Raw genomic sequence first — 19634 nt, forward strand, 5'->3', positions numbered from 1 at the left:
AGTTTTTGTGTTTAATTAACAAAAGCTAGGTGTTACACATGGCTTCAAGTATGTCCTGTCCCATTTTCTCCCCATAAGATATTGAAGGTGAAAGGAAAGCAAAAATATGCAAGTATGAACTTAAGAACTGCCAGACATTTGCCTCCTCTACATTCACAGCTAGCCTCATCTTCTTACATGTAATAATTTATCATTAGGAAAATAAAAAGGGAGAAGGGAGTACATGTAGAATAGGAGAGCTGAGTATTAAATAACAAGTGGGACACTGAGAGGGCAAAATGTGTTTGCTCAGGAAAATTCACCCTAGGTTTTCTACCAGCCCTCATCCTGTCCCCTGCCTTGGTTCAGACTGACTCTTAGCCCTTCCCAAGACTCTGGCACATTCCGTCAGAATCAGTCTGTGGAATTGGAAGATGAATAAATATGTTCTGTTTTATGTCCTTCAGTTGTAGTATTAGAAAAGTTCTGCTGTCTGTTGGGCCAGTGGACCAAATGTATAGTTGATACTGGTTTTGGCTGCCCTGCTTTGGACAAAATCCCACAAGAACTTGGAATCAAGGTTCCCTCCTTCCTTTGCTGATGGTAGGGGGCAGCAGTTTTTTCCTCAACAACCTGGTAGCCAGGGCCCCAGCATGAGACCCAGCAAGGCTTGGCTGGTTAGATACCCCAGCTCAGTAGCACACCGCACGGGGTTGGAGCCTTCTCATGTCATTCTGGTGGCTGCAGTGGAGTTTGGTGCAGGGTGGCAAGCAGTTAGCATAAGTGGCAACTCCTAAACTTATAATAATGTTACCTTGGGATGCCTTGGTTCTTGCTGTTCTTTAGCCTTCTCATCAATTCTGTGAATTATCAGTATTCTTCCAATGAATTGCTTTTTTGTTATTTGCAATCTGAACCCTGTTTTGTACAAAAGGAAAATGAGGATATCTCTTTTTAAGAAACACTTGGGATGTTCAAGTATCATATTTTCCTGGTAGTTTGAGAACTCCTTTGATAGAGTAAGTGCTTTGTTTGACAAAAAAATAAAAAATAAAAAATAAAAGTCAATGCTACTGAGACTATTCTAGTAAAGCTCTAGTTAAATGTATAAGGCCCATGGAGCCTCTCTAATATCTTCATGAATCCGTATACGGTACTTGTATAATCTGTGTAATTTGGGCTATAAACTCAAGAAACATAATTTAAGGCATTTGTGCCCGTACTAATTTCAGGGAATAATATAAAGCAAATACTAAAAGCATTAGTAATATAAATTAAGTCCATGTGCTACATTTAATCTTGAAGGGAAACTTTTTTTTTGGTATTTCATTTTCAGTAAGTGATTTGTGGGTGCTGAAAGAGATCAGTTGACATCTAATAGGTGACCCCACATAGATCTGCCTTTATCTATGTGTTCAGCTTTTGCTCGTGAAGTTTGACAGTAGTCAGAAAGTGCCTCTTTAATAAAGCACACCTTTAAATAACTCTCACAGATTCATTCCAGCTTTTCAAGTGAGAAGATGACTTGAACTCCCACTGCTGCCAGCTCAGCTGTGGATCTGAAATATCCAGCTGTGCCCTCTCTGCCTCTCTCATCACCAATAACAGACTTTGCAATCAGAACCTGTCTGGCACGTGTGCTGATGTGTGAGGCGAGATAGCATTTCGCTCACTGTATTGGCTTCTCCGCGCTAGACCATAGTAAACATTTGTCTTTGTCAGCAGTTAAAGCAATGTGACTTGAGGATGTACAGGGATTACGGACACTTCTGCTCTGTTATGCTTTTGTCTAGGTCTACATAGAAATTTATATTCAAAGAGAGTTGATTTAACTGGTAGGATAGACCAGTAATCCTTGAAAGTGTGTTTTTAGGGGTTTTCATCTTTAGGGGAAGAAAAAAATCCAACGATTGTCCCACTATATGTCATACTATGACCTTTTAATTGTTGTTATTATTGCAAACCAAAAGGACTGCCTGTATGTCATTAGCCACCATTAGGATTGGCATAGCATATCAGATCTTTGACCAAATTGATGTTAAAATAAGCCCAAGCCCTGAATCATCTTTAATTATCTACTGCGAGAAGAATTCCTAATGTGTGGCCATAAAAATAAGTTTTCTTTGGGAAAACACTATTGTAAGTGAAAAATCTAATATTAGCACTCATGATGATAATAACACCTCTTGATTATTGAGTACTGTGCTGAGCATTTTGTATACAGTACCTTATTTGCTACTCCCAGCAATCCTGTGAGATGATCCCTATTTTCTAGATTAGCTGTCAGTGAAGTAACTTGTCCTAATTGCCTTAGGGTTTGATTTCAGGCTTGTCTAACTATGCTTTTAATCATAGCCACGTACATCAGTGAGGAGCACATCCGGCCACGTGGCTTGGTCAGACACTCATGGTCCAAAGTTGAATTAAAAGTAGCGCCTACATTCAAGTGCTCTAAGTCCAGTGGGGGAAGATGGCAAATCAACTGTACTTGACAGAATGATGAGTGTTATGACAGTGAAATAGGAAAGGTACTCAGGGAGTTTGGAGAAGGTCATCTAAATCAGTCTGAGAGTCACAGAAGTTGTCTTGCAAGAAATAATCATTGAGCTGAATTTTGAAGGATAACTGAGAGCCAGCCAGAGGAAAATACTGAGGAAGGATGTATAAGCAAGCAGAGGGTCAGCCCCTTTGCTGACATAGAGCAGGAAAGAGAATGGATCAGAAACTGCATGGAGGTGCATATGATTGCCTTGAGGGCCATGTATATGGTGGGAAAAATAATGATTAATATTATTATCAAGTTTTGTGTGTCAAACCATGTTTTAGCTGTTATAGACGTTATTTCACGTGGTCCGCATAACAACTATTGGATGCCAGAAATGAAGGCAAAGGTCAGATCATAAAGCTCCTTGTCTGCCTGGATAAGGAGTCTGTACTTTATCCCAACAGCTGTGGGTCGCTATAGAAAGGTTTTAAGTCAGGGGAAAAACATAGTATTCTGGAGACTGAATTGAAGTAGGATAAGACCTGAGCTAATGACACCAGTTAGGAGAAAAGATAGTGTGGTTATCCAAAGGACTATGGTGATGTCCTGAACAAAGAAAGGCACTGGGGTCTGGGAGGAATGGGGAAATAATAGAGGCAAAGTTGGACAGATTCGTAGGAACTAGTGACTAGTAGAATATGTGGGACTGAGCTCCATCTTTATGGAGCCTAAAAGATTGTTAAGTGAAGAATAGAATAGGATTTCCACTTTTAGGGATTACAAGAAAAATGATTTTGGTTTGTTTTCCTTTTTTTTTTTTTTTTTTTTTTTTGTTAGAAGCCTTTCTAGCTTCAGTTCCAAAAGCACAAAGAATGGAAAGAATCTACTTTATTGAGATCTTTCCTCCTAGGGATTTTTGTGGTGATATTTAAATCCAATTGAAGGTCTACTTATGGAACCTAGCACTCTCTCGCTCGCTCTTTTTTTTTTTTTTTTTTTTTTTTAAGACAGTGTTACTGTTTCCTAGGCTGGAGTGCAGTGGCACAATCATAGCTCCCTGCAGCCTTGAACTCCTGGGCTCAAGAAATCCTCCTGCTTCACCCTCCCCAGGATCTGGGACTACAGGTGCACACCATCACACTTGGCTAATTTTAAAATTTTTCTTTTGAAGAGATGGAGTCTCGCTATGTTGATCAGGATGGTTTCGAACTCCTGGCCTCAAGTGATCATCCTCCCTTGACCTCCCAAAGTGCTGGGATTACCAGCATGAGCCACTGTGCCCGGCCACCTAGCTCCTTTTAAATGTTTCCATGTCCTGACCCTTCTGAAGTGTATAAAATATAGAAAATGCCCTTGGTAAGGAATGTTAAAAGTGTTTGTGTATTTTTATGCCCTACTTCCTGTTTAGAAATGTTCTGTTCAGGTAATCACCAAAAAAAGAGATTTGCTGTGAAATGCATTAGTTTCTCATTCACTTTCCTTTAAACTGTATTACTTTGCTCTTTAGGAAAAAGTAGTACATGGTCTGAAACTGACCTAGGTGAGGCCCTGATTTGGAGATGTTTGTGAATGTGGCATATAAAGCTTAGGTCTCATTACAGACATTCATGCCTGGGTATTTTATTGCTGGTTTTATTGCATAATTCTGTTATTATAAAAATTGATTTTTTCCCATCAAGCCATTACAATATAAGAATTAGATTTTTTTAAAAAGAAACATTTTTTTTTTTTTTTACCTAGTATCCTTTCCTAGTAAAAGAAAAAAAATCCTATTCCTCTGATCTATTTCCAGTGTGAGAAGATGTGAAATTATGCATACCTGGGAATTATATGAGAATCTTGAATTCATTTCTTTAAATCTAATCATCAGATACATGCCCTAACTTTTAAAACTTCCCTTTTTGGTTCATTTTGAATTCCACATACCGAGACTCTTGAAAGCCACTGATCAGGGATGACTGATGCAGACTGGGAGCCACGTGGGCCCCAGGTCTGGTTCAGCGCAGCGGCACTCTCTTCCATTCAAAGTCTCAGATGTCTGCCCCTCTGCAAAGCCGTGAGGCCAATGTCTATAGCTGCTAAGCATGAAATCCCCTGCTTCTGTTTGTTTCTTTTGTTGCCACGAGTTAATAGGGACAGAGACAGGAGACAGCCCAGAACAAAGCAGAAATAATGGAGTATTTCACCCCAAAAAGGAATGTGGATTGAGAAATACAAAGGGTAAGGCAAAGACAGACTTAGTGTCCTGAGGCAGTGTGATGTATTGGCCAGAAGCCTCAGCCCTGGGACAATTCCAGTCCAAAGCCTTCATCTGTGTGCTCCCAGCAGCCCACATGGCTGAAAGGTTTGACCCACCTTCTGTAAAAACAATTTGTTGTTTTTTTTCCCACTAGGGTCTAAAGGATGACAGGATTTCTACCTCAAAACATAGGTTGCTCTTGGAACATGGAGAAGTCTTCTGTCTGGCAGCCAGGGGCCTCTTCACAGCACTCCCTTGCCCTGTTTATTATTTCTCTTGCTATAGATGCCATTTTGAACTTGTTTGCAAGAACCAGTAGTCACCATAAGACATCCAAGCATATTTGATTTTTGTTTCTCTTCTTACAACTAGAAAGATAGGATTAGCTGAGAGATTGCATGCTCATTATAGACCTTCTCCTTCACATGCCTTTCTGCATAACCCAGTTTATTCATATATTTTCTCCTATACTCTCCTCCAACATATTTTATTTAGTATTTGCTTATTTATTTTACTTTATTGAGATATAATTTATATACACATATATTTTAAGGTATAATTTATATATGCATAAATTTGAGGCTGTTTCAAAAGAGATTTTTTTCCTTACTGCTATACTTAGTATTGGAAATCTCTGCAGCTCACATGGGCTTCTCTTTTTTTCTTTTTTCTTTTTTCTCAAGACAGTCTCGCTGTGTCGCCCAGGCTGGAGAGCCGTGGCATGATCTCATCTCACTGCAACCTTAGTCCCCCAGGTTTCAGCAATTCTCCTGCCTCGGCCTCCTAAGTAGCTGGGACTACAGGCACATACCACCACGCCTGGCTACTTTTTGTATTCTTAGTAGAGACAGGGTCTCACCACATTGGTCAAGCTTGTCTTGAACTCTTGACCTCACGTGATCCACCTACCTTGGCCTCCCAAAGTGCAGGGATTACGGGCGTGAGCCACTGCACCTGACTGGCTTCTCTTAATACATAAGTTTTGTCCTTTCCAGAGGACAAAAAAGGGTTAAATGAAAGAAGCAAACAGTGTGAAAGAGAGAAGCCAGCAGGACTTTGGTACCCCCTTTTCTTCCATCCCAGTCAGTCTCCTCTCCTCTTCCTCCCATGCTCTCTAATTCAGCAGGGCAAGAACCTTAATGATGCTATTTCTCACCCAACTCCTCTAACTCCAAGACAGCTGCAGGTCCCTTTTGCCTGGAATGAGAGATACTTTAGCCATAAACCTGCTGGTACAAGTAAAGAAGCAATACAAAGACTTGTATCTTCGCCTTCCTTTGCCCGGTGTTTTTCTCTTCAGTTACACAGGCAAACTTACTTAAAGCACTCTTTCACTCCCTCAAAAGAACAGAACACCCCACTTCTGATGCTCTAATCCCTGACTTGAGGGCATGAACCAGGGCTCTGGAGCGGAATAACCCTGGCTCAAACCGTAGCTCTGCCATGAACCCCAGCTCTGCCACTTAATAGCTCTCTGGTACATTTTCTTATCTCTGTGTTGCCCTCTATCTACACAGAATGGATCTAAAGTTTCCTTTGCGTGACGTGCCCTCGGAAATTAGAGGCTTATCATTGCAGAAGTTTGGAAAACAGCTCAGGAGCCAGACTGCCAGGGTTTGAATCCTGTTCCACATAGGCAAGTTACTTAACTTCTTTGAGCCTCAGTTTCCTCCCTTTAAATTGAAATCATATAGCACTTTTTAGGGAATGGATACATTAATACCCATAAGTCACTTATATCTGGTGTTCAATACGGTTTTATTTTTAATTTATGAGGACACCTGTCCCCGGTGTCTCCTACAGAGCTCAAGCAGCTCTGACAAATCCTGTAACATATTTTGTAGCGTGTTGTATTTTGTATGGGGTTTACATTTTCAAAAGACAGAGCCATATCTGACAGTTACTAACCTGGAAAATATTTTGTTCTAAATCAAGTCATTTTAGATATTTAAGCACTTCTTAATGTTTTATTCATTGAACAATGCTTAGTGTTAGAAAACACGTCTAGAAATTGACTTATTTTTAGAAGCTTTTTTTTTCTTCATTATGAAAGTTGGAGAAGGGTCAGAATGAATAGCTGCCTCTTTTTGGTTTGGAAGCCAACTATGTGAGAAATATATCCACTTAAAATGATGGGTGAATTTTCTCTTCCCTTTAGGTACCAACTCATGGATGTTTTGTTAATCTAACAAGTGTTTATTGAGTGCAGTGCTTGGCCCCACCCTTGGGCCACATAGAAAAAGACCTGGTGAGCTGTCATAGGAGAGCTTGTGTTTCTGTCTGGCGAGACCAGTATTGAAATGAGAAGGAAACAGTGTGGGGCTTGGGTAGTGTGGCTGTGGGGAGGTCCCGAAGCCGACTGAAGAAAAGTTTCCAGCAACTATACAGAGCTTCAATCAAATTGAAATCATGCTCAGAATAAAATCATGTATTCATGATGAAAAACAGAGCATCAATTGAAACAAATGCCATGTCCCAAAGGGCTGGGAATTTAGCGAAACAGGATGGTAGGAAATACTGGCAATGCAGGGGCCAGTGCCAAAGTGGGAGGATTTTGAGCTAGATTCTCATCTATATTTGAGCTAGATTCTCATCATATTTGTAGGACAACTTTGCTGCTCTGTTTTGGTGCCTGGCCACCGCTTGGTAGCTGTAAAATTAAGCTTTTTGAACCTATAATAGGACCAAGAATGGATATGCCTTTGCATCTATGTGCATATTTCTATCAGCCAGTGAATCTTAGAAAAGAATACATGTGGCATAGTATTAACTGTAGTGCTAGTGTGTGTACAGGACCAAGAAGTGGAAGAAAGGATTCTTTCTCTCTGAGGAAACTGAAGACTTCTCAGAGGAGGTGCCCTTTAAACAGAACTTTGAGTAGGAGTTTGCCAAGTAGGAAAGTAGGGAGGAACTTTTATTCTGTGTGCACAGGAACAGGGTGGCATAGAAACGTTAAGTGCTCAGATCATATGAAGGAATAGTGGTGATTTGGAGGGTAGCTGGAGTCATTAAGGTCGAAATATAGAGGAAAATGAAATGTACAATTAAATGCTTAATTAGTGCTTTGCAATGTTGACATGAGGGGTTATTCATCAAGTACCAATTGTGTACAGTGCTCTGCTAGACCTACCAAATGTCTGGCACTGTTCAGGAAATAAATACCTTCTTTCTGTTCCCAACACAAATGGGGACATTTTAAGATCATCTTGCTGTCTTAGTGCTAGGTCATCAGACTGAAATGCAAGTCCTTATTTTACTCTAGTAATTTTATCGTTTGCTTTCATTTCTTTCCAATATTTGTAGTCACCTTCCTTTTTAAGCACATATTTCTAAGGGGTTTGCTTCTGCTTTTAAGCTAATCCATTATTTCAGCTGTTGATTATATGATTATATGATTTGTCCAAAGTCTACGATATAGTCAGTTATTACTGGTTTTCTGGTCTTTGCCCTCTCTCAAGACCCAGGCACACCGTTTCTTCAAATACAGCACTAGAAGTTTGTGGGTACACAGAATGGGGAAACATCCTGTGTCCTGACATAATATGGTGGATACACTGGGTTCTTTTAAAAAAGACCGAGTCATAACTGTCCCCGTGTGAAAAGGCCTGTGAGCTGAAGCAGTCTAGGCAATGGAGACCGTGACCTTGGTTGGTCCCCCAGAGGCTATACTTATATTCAGACTGGCTCTGTTCTCTATTTGCTGCTACCAGGGGATTGGGGACAGGTGGTGTGTGTTTAGTGTCTTGGGCTGAACTGGGATAGAATGGAGCATGTGGAGGCTGCTGTGGGCTATTGGAGGTACTACAGTCTGGGCTGTATATTGGGCGGCCAGGCCCTTGTCTAAGGAAGCTAACTATCACCTAAGATACCTTGGGAAAATGAACATCGTGATGAGCAGTTACTTACCCGTATGGTGCCTTTCTTAGTAGCATGAAGTATTGCACTCAGGCCTCATAACATCCTCCTGAAGAAAGGAAGTGGCAGAGAGTGTTAAAACGTTACTGGTTAATCATGGGGAAACTGAAGCATGGATAGGTTTATGAGGCTTGAGCAGAGTTACACAATGCCTTAGTGTCTGGCCTGGGAATGAGGCCTGAGTTTGCCGCTTGCTGTCAGGGCTGCCGACAGCATTGTGTTTCGCATTGTACGCCAGTGAAAAGGGCTTACTCCTAACAATGCAAGAGCTGCTGTAGGAGACACATACAATGAACTTTGGTACAGTATAGTCTAGAGGCCAAAATGAGTAATTTTAAGTAAATTGACTATAGGATCCAAAGCTTCATTAAGTTTTAAAACAAAAAACAAATGAAAACTCTTTACAGTTTTAGGAACTGACTCAGAAAACATGACCATTCCTTCCCCATTGGAAGTAGCATACTCTTAAAAGTTTTATCTTGTTGACTCAAAATCTGACACTATTCCTGTTACCCATAGGATGATTTATTCAGTCATTTCAAATACATGTTGATTTCTAAGAGTCTGTGATTTATTTAGAAGATTTTGCCTTGTAATAACTATCAATGTAGCCTTTAAGTTCCATAGCCGTGGTTTTGTGGAGAGGCTTTTGTTTTATTCAGTTTTGGTTTGGGTTCTTATAGAACAACTGAAACTACAGGGCCTGGACTTTGAGAAAGAGCTTGGGGAGGTGCAGGGGGAGATGTCACGTTGGATGTCTTTATGACATTCAGTTATATGACTGAAACCATGGGACTGGAGATGACATCACTGGTGAGAATATAAAAAGGGAAGAGAAGCCGGACTCAGTGGCTCACGCCTGTAATCTCAGCACTTTGGGAAACTGAGGTGAGTGGATCGCCTGAGCTCAGGAGTTGGAGACCAGCCTGAGCAACATGGTGAAACCCCATCTCTACAAATACAAAAATTAGCTGGGTGTCGTGGTGCACACTTGTAATCCCAGCTACTTGGGAGGCTGAGGTGGGAGGATTGCTTGAGCCTGGGATTTGGAGGTTACAGTGAGTGGAGATTGCCCCACTGCACTCCAGCCTGGGCGACAGAGAGAGATCGTCTTGAGAAAAAGAGAAGAGAAGGCTGGGCGTGGTGGCTCATGCCTGTAATCCCAGCACTTTTGGAGGCTGAGGTGGGTGGATCCCCTGAGGTCGGGAGTTTGAGACCAGCCTGGCCAACATGGTGAAACCCCGTCTCTACTAAAAATACAAAAATTAGCCAGGTGTCGTGGCGCATACCTGTAATCCCAGCTACTCAGGAAGCTGAGGCATGAGAATCAGTTGAACCCGGGAGGTGGAGGTTGCTGTGAGCTGAGATTGTGCCATTGCACTCCAGCCCGGGCACCGGTCAACTAGAGCAAAACTCCATCTGGAAAAAAAAAAAAAAAAAAAAAAAAAAGAGAGAAGAGAAAAGACAGTGGAGTAGAATATCACTGCTATCATTGTGAAGTCATCTTTTATGTCAGAAGTGCCTTAGGTGATCTAGAATAAGCAGGTGAAATAGAATGGAGTTGGCTACAAAGTTTTTATACTCTGGATTTTAAAAAGAACATGAAGATGAAATTCTGGAGTGTTTGGCAAAAATATGAGTGATAATGACATGAATAATTTAAGCAGGATGCTCTAGCAATCAGTCACATACAGTTTCATGCGATATTTAAGATTTATGATAGTCAGGCCAGCCCTCCTCCAGGAGATAGTCCAGAGGAAGGAGCTGAGTGAGAATGAGGGCCTCTAGAGCAGGAATGGGATCTCTCCTCCTTGAACCCCAAACAAGACCAAAGCAGCCCAGTAAAAGAAACTCTGTGACAGTTTTATTGTTTGTCCTAATTGAATGTGGAAGACCTTTTCTAAGTCTGAACAGCTGCTAGCCAGTGGCCATCTTTGAGGGAATAGATACATACATAAATAAACCTATCTCTGAGAAAAACTCTCATGCTGAGTCTGGGAGACAGACTTTATAAAAAAGCTTGTAAAAGTCAGACAGTATCAGCCAGCCTTCATATGAATCCACGACGCGATGTGTTGGCGTCTAGAATGCTCTTAGTAGTTATGGTCATTAAGCTTGTGGGAGAGGGTGTGCTGGAACTAAAGGAAGGTCAGAGAAGAACATCTCATAGGATGAAGACAGACTGAAATAAGTAGGACTCCTCAGGCTTGAAAAGACTGAGAGGAAATACAATTAGCGTGAATAAACCTACGAAGAATATGGGTCATGGAATTGTTTACCAGAAGCAGGCAGAACCTCTTGAAAATGGAGGAAAAGTGAATCTAGGACAAAAAGAAGCTCTAATTTACCAAGAAAGTTGATCCTGTACACCAAAACCACTATTTAGGGAACTAGGCTAACTAATGGCATTGAAGTGAAGTGAAAAAGTCCAGGGTTTCTTATTTTGACATTATTTTCTTGAAGCGTGGAGGGCCCAGAGAGCATAGATCAAGCATCCTATTAGTCTCTATGTTTTCTTTTTTCTTTGCTTAGGTAAAATTTAAGTGTCGTTCATTCTTCATTCAACAATTATCTGCTGAGGGTAGATTCTATGTCATGTTCTCTGCTAGACACTGGGGGTACTGAGATGAAGGGGAACAGACATGGTTCTTACAGGCTGGTGATTAATAAGAAACTACAATTGTCTGTGTAATGAATTTACAAAAGCCCTGTAGAGCTTGACGTGAATTGCTAACACAATCTTAGGATTGGAGGAGACTGCCCTGAGGACTGGATGATTAAGTTGAGACCTAAAATTGATGAAGTGTTGGCTAAGTCCAGAATAGGGGAAAGAGGGAACCGCATATTAGATGCCTCAATTGAGGTAAGAGAGGGAATGGCTGCAGGATCTAGGGGAGTGAAGGCAATGCGACTTGTGAGCTTGGCTGGAGCATATCATGGAGTGTGGGGTAGACCATGGTAAGGGTTTGGGCTGGAGAGCTGGGCAAAGTCACTGGGATGTCTTAAGCACTTATGGTCAGATTTTCTGTTCATAAGCAATCCAGTGGCTGCGGTGTGGAGAATAGGGGGCACAAGCCCAAATATACTGGACCTAGTGGGAGGATATTGATGTTGTCCAGGTGATGATGGCCTGGGCTGGACAGAAGTGGACAGATCCTAGAGCTACTTCAAAGGTCATATGAACTGGATTTGTTGATTAGATGTGAGAAATGAGGGAGAGAGATAATCAAGCTTCATTTACGAGAGTATGACAGCCAATTAGGATTCAGATTTTATCTGAGTGAGATGAATCAACAGACTTTTTTATAGGTCTCTTCTCTCATGATCTCCAGATGACCCAGAGGTGAATAGATCTGCCTTCTTTCCTTCCTGTTTCCCCCTTTCCCTCTTTCTCTCATGAAACATTCAGGGTCTAAATGTTTCAGGCTCTATAAGCTGGCACATCATTGTCCCCTATGGATAAGTAGAAAGATCAAAAGCTGCACGAATGATACCCTGTCTCCCAAATCCTCTTGGCTGACTTTCTTTCTTTCTTTCCTTTTTTCCTTTGTTTCTTTCCTTTCTTTCCTTTCTTTTTCTGAGATGGAGTCTCACTCTTGTTGCCCATGCTGGAGTGCAGTGGTGTGACCTTGGCTCACTGCAACCTCTGCCACCCAGATTCAAGTGATTCTCCTGCCTCAGTCCCCTGAGTAGCTGGGATTACAGGCACCTGCCACCATGCCTGGCTAATTTTTTTTTTTTTTTTTTTTTTGTATTTTTAATACAGACACGGTTTCACCACATTGGCCAGACTGGTCCCAAAGTGCTGAGATTATAGGCGTGAGCCACCATGCCTGGCCCAGATCCCCTTGTCTTTAACTCTTACAGAGCAAACAGGTTTGTGTAGTGCACAAACTATACTACAGTTCATAGTACCCTGGTTGGTTGACCTGAAATAGAATTTAGCAAAGGCCAGAAAGGCAATGGTATGTACAGAGACTCTATTTAATGATTTTAAAAATCTTTGTATTTTGAAATAATATCAGTGGTAAGACCAGAACAAGGAATTTTCCTCTATTCTCTTCACTGAGCATCACTAGTCATTAACATTTTGCCATGTTGACTTTATCACTCTCCTCACCAGATAAAGATGGAGCTGGAGATTTAGAATTTTTCTGAGCCAGTTAATTGTGGACATCAAGACCCTTCACCTCTAAATACTTAGAGGTATTATAAATAATTAGAATATTTTCTCAGAACAATGATTTTTCTTACATAACCACAGTACATTGATTAAATTCAGGAAATTTAACCTTATACAGTACTCTTATCTAATATGCAGTCTATATTCAGTGTTCACTTATTGTCTCAATAATGTCATTTATGGCTTTTTTCTTTTCCTTTTTGATCTAGGATCTAGTCCAAGATGTATTGCATTTTTATTACGTCTTTTTAGTCTTCTTTAACATGGAACAGTTCCTCAGTCTTTCTTTGACTTTTAAGACATTGGTATTTTGGAGGAGAACAGCCCAGTTGCCTTATGGAATACTCCTTAGATTGGCTTTATCTGGTTTCCTCATGCTTAGATTCAGATTGTGTGGTTTTGGCAGGAAAGCTGTGGGATGATGTCATGCTTTTTGCAGTGCACCTGCCATAGCAGGAAGGCAGCCATGAAGTAGAAAAACATTTCATAACTAAGGATGTTAACTTTGATCACTTGGCTAGAGTGGTGTCTCTAGGTTTCACTGTTCTAAAGTTACCATTTTCTTCCTTATAGGTAATATTCAATTACTTTTTAATACTTAGTCAGTCATTTTAAATGTGACTAAGGTTTATTTCCACACTCCCATTTAAAGGAACATTTTCCCCCCTTCTTTTGGCAGTGTTTTAGAGCACTTTGCTGCAAGGGACCACCACCTGCACGACCAGAATATGACCTGGTTTGCATAGGCCTCACAGGCTCTGGCAAAACCAGTCTGTTGTCCAAACTCTGCAGTGAAAGCCCCGAGAACGTCGTGTCGACCACAGGTGGGTACTGTACTGGGGTTCTGTCTCTTCTTTCTCATCCCAAGATGTCCTGGTTTCCTGTGCAATTTACGTGGTTCCTCCCCTCCCTTCTACTTATAGTGTAATGCTTTAGTCAGTTTATTAATTTTAAACACTACCTCTTTTTCAAAAAAGATGTGAAATGGATTTAATAGCATTAAACTGCTGTATCCTGTATCCCTCTAGCAGGTCATTTCAGTGGCACTAAATAAATGAAGCTTGGGAAAATATTAATACAAATGAATCCTGAAATCTGGAACACTGATATATGACAAAATGGATTCATCTTGGGTCCGTGGAGTACTTTCCTTCCTTGAAGTGTCACTCCAGCCTATGTTTCTTGGCCACACACTCCCTGAACAGTAAACTGATGTAGTCTGAATCTTCTTCCCTCGTCATTTTTCACCTGGAGGAAAGTCAGTGCAAGAGATCATCCATCAGCCTTTCCCTATTGCTTCCTGATGGAGCCAAGCAAAGTCAGTCTAGGGCACTGGTTCTCAATCAGGGGAGATTATGCCTCTGAGGGGGACATTTTGGAGACATTTGTGGGCAGGGATTTTACTGGCTTCTGGTGGATAGAGGCCAGTGATGCTACTAAACATCCTGCAATGCACAGGGCAGCCCCCATAGCAAAGAGTTATCAGGTCCAAAATGTTTTCGGTGTCAAGTTATTAGTGAGAAATCCTGGCTAGGGTTTTTTTTTTTTTTTCACTTCCCAAGTGTGTCCTCTTTCTCTTCTGACAATGAAGAAGGAAAGAAGAGTGTAAGTTAGAGGAAATAATGGAAGAACAGTTGTAAGAGATGGAGAACAGAGCTGCTGTGCAGAGAGAGCTGATAAGGAAGGAAAAGGGTGAGACGTTGTCTGGAAAGTTGAAAAGATTGTTCATCAGCCAGCTTATTTTGAGCATCTACTATGTGCTAGGTTCAGTGTTAGACATGAGATAAGCAATGATTTCAGCATTCCAGGAGTCTCAGTATACTGGCTGCATAAACATTAAGTTCATATCCAGAAATCGATGGGGCGTGGAAGGAAGGGGCATGACAGTGTTGCCTGGACCTGGGGAAGGGAAGGATGCATGATGTGGTTTGCTACGTTAGATTTGAAGTTGACAAGTAGGTCTGGTACAAGAAACAAGGTGAGGGGGTGGAAAAGAAAGAGGACTTAGGAGCAGAGGGGCAGTGTGAAGACAAGGAGTATGAAACAGATTGGCAACCCCTAGAAACTGCATTTCTGTGTGGCTGCAGTGTATGTTTAATAGAGTGCCAGGAGACAGATTATATTCAATGGTGGCTGGCTCTTAGCAGACCTTTCATACTGTGCTCAGGAGTTTGGGCTTTTTGTGTAGATAGTGCAGAGACATCAGACTGTTTTAAGCAAGGAAACTACATGATCAGATGTCCATTTGAGAAGAATCAAACTGGCCATGATGTGGAGGCTAAATTGTGAGTAGTGCAGTTAGAGGCGGAGTCAGAAGATTACTGAGATGGTGCGACTGAGATGATGAAGGCCTTGGCTGAGGCAGTTACAGGGGGAGGAAGAGGAAGGAATAGGTAGGATACATATTTGAGGGCTAGAATTGACAAAGCCTAGTGCAGTTGAGTTCGGAGAGTGAGAGTGAGAAAGCCATGGCTGTCTCAGTTCCTGGCTTAGGTGATGATTGGATGATGGAATTATTCATTAGCATTTCCTACAAAAAGTAGAAAGGATATTGTTGATCAAGAACCTTACTTCAGTTCAGGTCAGCTTTTGCCAGCAAGTAAGCTAGAAAGAAAGTACAGGTTTTGAGAACTTTTCCGATTTTAGAATTGAGATAAGAAACTGTGGAGCTGTTAAAGGAATAGAGACATCGCTTGGTTTGAGGATGAGGGGAAGAATAAGGGGATTGTAATGAGTAGAGAGATCCCAGAGAGGATTAGCAGAGCTCATGTGTAGCCTCTTTGCAGGAAGCTGTTTCTAACTACCTTCTTTTCTCCTTGGACAGAACTGAGTACTCCTTCCTCTCCCTACTAGGCGTTGTCTGTGTTTCTCCCAGTTAGTGCCTGTAGCACTGCTTTGTGTACATGCCCATCTCCCCATCTTGGGTGAGATTCTCCGAAGGGTGGATAGAGCATTGTATGTGGTATTGAATACCCAGAGTCTGGCACAAGGTTTAAGCATGGATACAGATGTCTGTTAAATTAATAAGCAAATGAAAGAAAATGGAATCTATATAGTCCTCTGTCAGCCTTATAACAGCCCTTATATGACAGGTAGGAATCTTTTTCCATATTCTGTTTCTAAATTACCTGAAGATCAAAGGTATGCTGACATGGCTATTGTTATACAGCTAGAGATAGGATGCCAGTTCAGGTGTTCACGTGAAGTTTAGTGGTATCCAAGATTTAGGATTTCTGATGGAAGTATGTACTTTATTGGTTGTTTGTAAAATTGTGAATATCTTTTAACTAATGTGCAATGAAGTTATATAAACTTTATTAGCTTAATTCTTTTCAAGGAAAATAGCTTCTAAAATCTATGTAAGAGTAACGCAAAGTATGCTTTTCTTCACTTACCAGAGTTATCTTCCAGCACTATGGCTGGAGGAGCAGTTTCGAATTATAGTGTAAAAGATTGTCTGTATATAATTTTATTACTTGTAAGTTATGTTTTGTATTTGTTTTTATTACATTTTTTAATAATATGTTTTACCAGAATCATTGTGTGCTAGTCGATTTTCTGATTAATTAGTTATTAGGTTGGCTAATTTTTTGGATATCAAGCTTCTTTGAGTGGTCATTGTTCTGAACCTGGCATAATGCCTTTTTGGAGGCCTCCTCGGAGGAAGCTGCCATCAAGAAGTTTACACCCAGGTTAGGTAGATAAGTTGTGTATTGATAAAAACAGTTCACATATATTGCTTATTTAATATACGCCAGGCTCTGTGCTAAGACAGATGTGATATGTGGTATACTTAATGGTGTAAATATGAAAGTTAAAAGAGGAGAGTGATCATTTCTAATCTGAAGGGGCAAAAAAAGCTCATAGTTAAGGTTACATTTGAGTAGGGTCTTATATGATGGGTAAGATCTAAGCAGAGAGGAATGGGGTGAGGAGAGTTGGGGATAGAAAGCATAGGTGTATTCAGAGAAAGATTAGTGGTCTTACTGAGTTAAGCCACAGCATGCAGAGATTTAGGGTATGTTGGGATCTAAGGCCAGAGACTAGAGAAGCTGTTGGGGGAGACCCGTTAGATGTAGAGGTGATCCAGCAGGGACAATACTTGTGGGGATGTTACTGCTACTGTAAAAGTAACAGTTATGCTGGGTATTTGAGAGGAAAGGAAGATAAAACAATCAAATATGAGTCAAGTTTATAGCTTTGTGTTTTGGTGAATTGTTAAAAAAAAAAAGTAGGGAGAACATGACAGAGTTTTAAGATAAAAATAATGAGTTTAGTTTGGGGCATGCTAATTTTGAGGTTTGACAGGACATCCAACAAAGATCCAAATGCTAAAGGACAAGCAGACTAGAGAGATTTTGGAGATAGAGAGATTTGAGAGACAAGTCAGTCGTGGATTTGGATGAGATTGTCCAAGGGTAATGGGTAGGAAGTGGAAGAAAGGTGCTAAGCACCAATTATATTTTGTTAATTCATTCCACATTTCACTGAATGCCTGTTATGTGAGTGACACTGATTTAAGGACTGAGGATATATCAGTTAACAAAATATACAAACAACCCTGCTCTTTGGAGCTTACGTTACAGCATCTGCTTTTGATAAGGAATATAAGTCAGACAGTTATATATAATATCCTTTAAGTCAAATATGGGCAAGAAATCAAAAGAACCAGTCAAATAAGGTAAACATAAGTCTAAAATCTGAGAACGGTCATTGGATGTGGTGACAATGTGCTAATTAATAACCAATGGTAGAAACAGCTTCATTAGAGTATTGAAGTGGAAACCAACCTGAGAAACGAGGGGATGAAGAGCAAGCAAAGGAATTAAGGGGTAGACCATCATTTTCACTCCTTAACTCTTTAGAGTTCTTTCAAGAAGGTGGACATAAAAAGAGAAAATAGTGCTAAGAGAATTTGTTTCTATAAGAAAATGTCTCACGAGCATGCTAGTAGTCAAGAGGTTTAGAGTGGTCATCAGGGGAAAAGGCGAGACTGAAGATGCTCAAGAGAGGGCAGTGAGCCCAAGAATGCGTGAGGACTTGTTGTTCTGGTAAGATGGGATAACTGGAACTGGTTTACTCTCCCATCTAAAAGAAGAAGAAGAACAACAACAACCAGCTCATGAAATATACAAAACAACAATTTTCAAGCCAGTAAATACAGTTATCCTTGAGAGATGAGAAACAAATGAGATGTGCGCTGTGATTGTCCCAGCTTAATGCCTTGAGAGTTTCCAGGCTGTGGCACAGTTCCAGAGAGAACTGAGGTGGTGCTCAGTGAACTCCCTGCATTGAAGAGATGAAGCTGAGAGCAAGGGGAGACCAAGATGGCTAAGGTCCATAGAATCGAGTACCAGAGAAAAGAGTTGTACAGAGAGAGAACACTAGAGATTTTCAGAGGGTCTCCTTGAGTATTCAGCAAAATATTCAATCCATGCATGTGAGGAAACTTCCAAAGGCCAGGGCAAGAACCATCTTAAAGGACTAGAGGAAACAGTGGTTGGTGTTCACACAGGGCTGAAAACTATGCCTGTAATCACCAGATGGACTGGAAAACTTATAACTCACCAGGAACTGGGTGGGGTACTTGGCAAGGTCAGCCGTAAGTGGAGTTCTACCCTGGACTCACATGACAGATAGTATTAGCCAGTCCCAAAACCTCAGATGGTTGTCTAGTAATGGTAATGCATCTCAGTACAAAGCTGTATAGGATTTAAAGAAAAAATATTCATCACTCAACAAGGTAAAATTCACAGTATGTGACAGTCAGTCAAAGATTATCAGGCATGGGAAGAGGCCAGAAATCATGATTCATAATGAGAATAATCATCGAATTGGAACTGACCCAGAACTGATATAAATATTAGAAGTAGCAAAGGGGGTCATTAAAACTGTTATTATCACTGTATTGTATCTGTTCATAGAGACAATCTGAGAGAGAAAAAAATGCAAAGAGCATCCAGTAAGCTGTGGGACAACTTTAAACCTAAGCTAGGGTAATTTGAGTCCATGAAGGTGAGTGGAAAGGGACAGAAAAATATTTGAAGAAATAATAGCTGAAACGTTGTCACACATGAAGAAAACTCTACACCTACAGATCCAAGAAGCTCATTGAACCCCAAACAAAAGGAACATGAGCAAGGCTGGGCACAGTGACTCATACTTATAATTCCAATACTTTGGGAAGCTGAGGTGGAAGGATCACTTGAGGCCAGGCATTTGACACCAGCTTGGGCAATATAGTAAGACCCCCATCTCTACAAATAAATAAATAAATAAATTAGCTGCACATGTTGGTGCTCGCCTGTAGTCCCAGCTACTTGTGAGGCAGAAGTAGGAGGACTGCTTGAGCCCAGGAGTTTGAGGCTGCAATGAGCTGTGATCACACTGCTTTACTCCAGCCTGGGTGACAGAGAGAGAGAGACCCCATCTCTTGGGGGGAAAAAAGAGAGAGAGAGAAAGAAACATGAATATAACTATACCAAGGCACATCATAATAAAATTGTTCAAAATCAGTGGTAAAGAATATGGATGTTTAATTTTATGTGTAACTGGCTGGGTCCCAGTGCCCAAATATGTAGTCAAACATTAGACTGGATGTTTCTATAAGGGTAGTTTGGGATGAAATTAATACTTAAATCTGCGGATTTTGACAGATTGTCCTCCATAATGTGGTTTGGCCTCATCCAGCTAGTTGAAGGCCTGAATAGAATAAAAGACTTGCCTCCCTGGAACAATAGGGAATTCTTTAGTAAATGACCTTTGGACTTGAACTGCATATTGATTCTTTCCTGGGTCTCCAGCCTGCAAACCCAAGCTTCAGATTTTGGATT

General features: G+C 40.9%; 1 protein-coding gene across 4 annotated transcripts in view; it reads left to right on the plus strand.

Moving 5' to 3' along the window:
- ARL15 (ADP ribosylation factor like GTPase 15) overlaps positions 1–19634 on the plus strand; it is a 460776-nt gene that overhangs the window by 131937 nt on the left and 309205 nt on the right. For all 4 annotated transcript variants that reach the window (XM_023210547.3, XM_023210548.2, XM_023210549.2 and 1 more), the window contains exon 2: positions 13481–13625. In XM_023210547.3, the coding sequence (XP_023066315.1) occupies positions 13481–13625 (145 nt within the window). The remainder of the gene's footprint in view (positions 1–13480; positions 13626–19634) is intronic.

This window comes from Piliocolobus tephrosceles, chromosome 4 (assembly GCF_002776525.5).
Source record: "Piliocolobus tephrosceles isolate RC106 chromosome 4, ASM277652v3, whole genome shotgun sequence".
Taxonomy (NCBI): Eukaryota; Metazoa; Chordata; class Mammalia; order Primates; family Cercopithecidae; genus Piliocolobus; species Piliocolobus tephrosceles.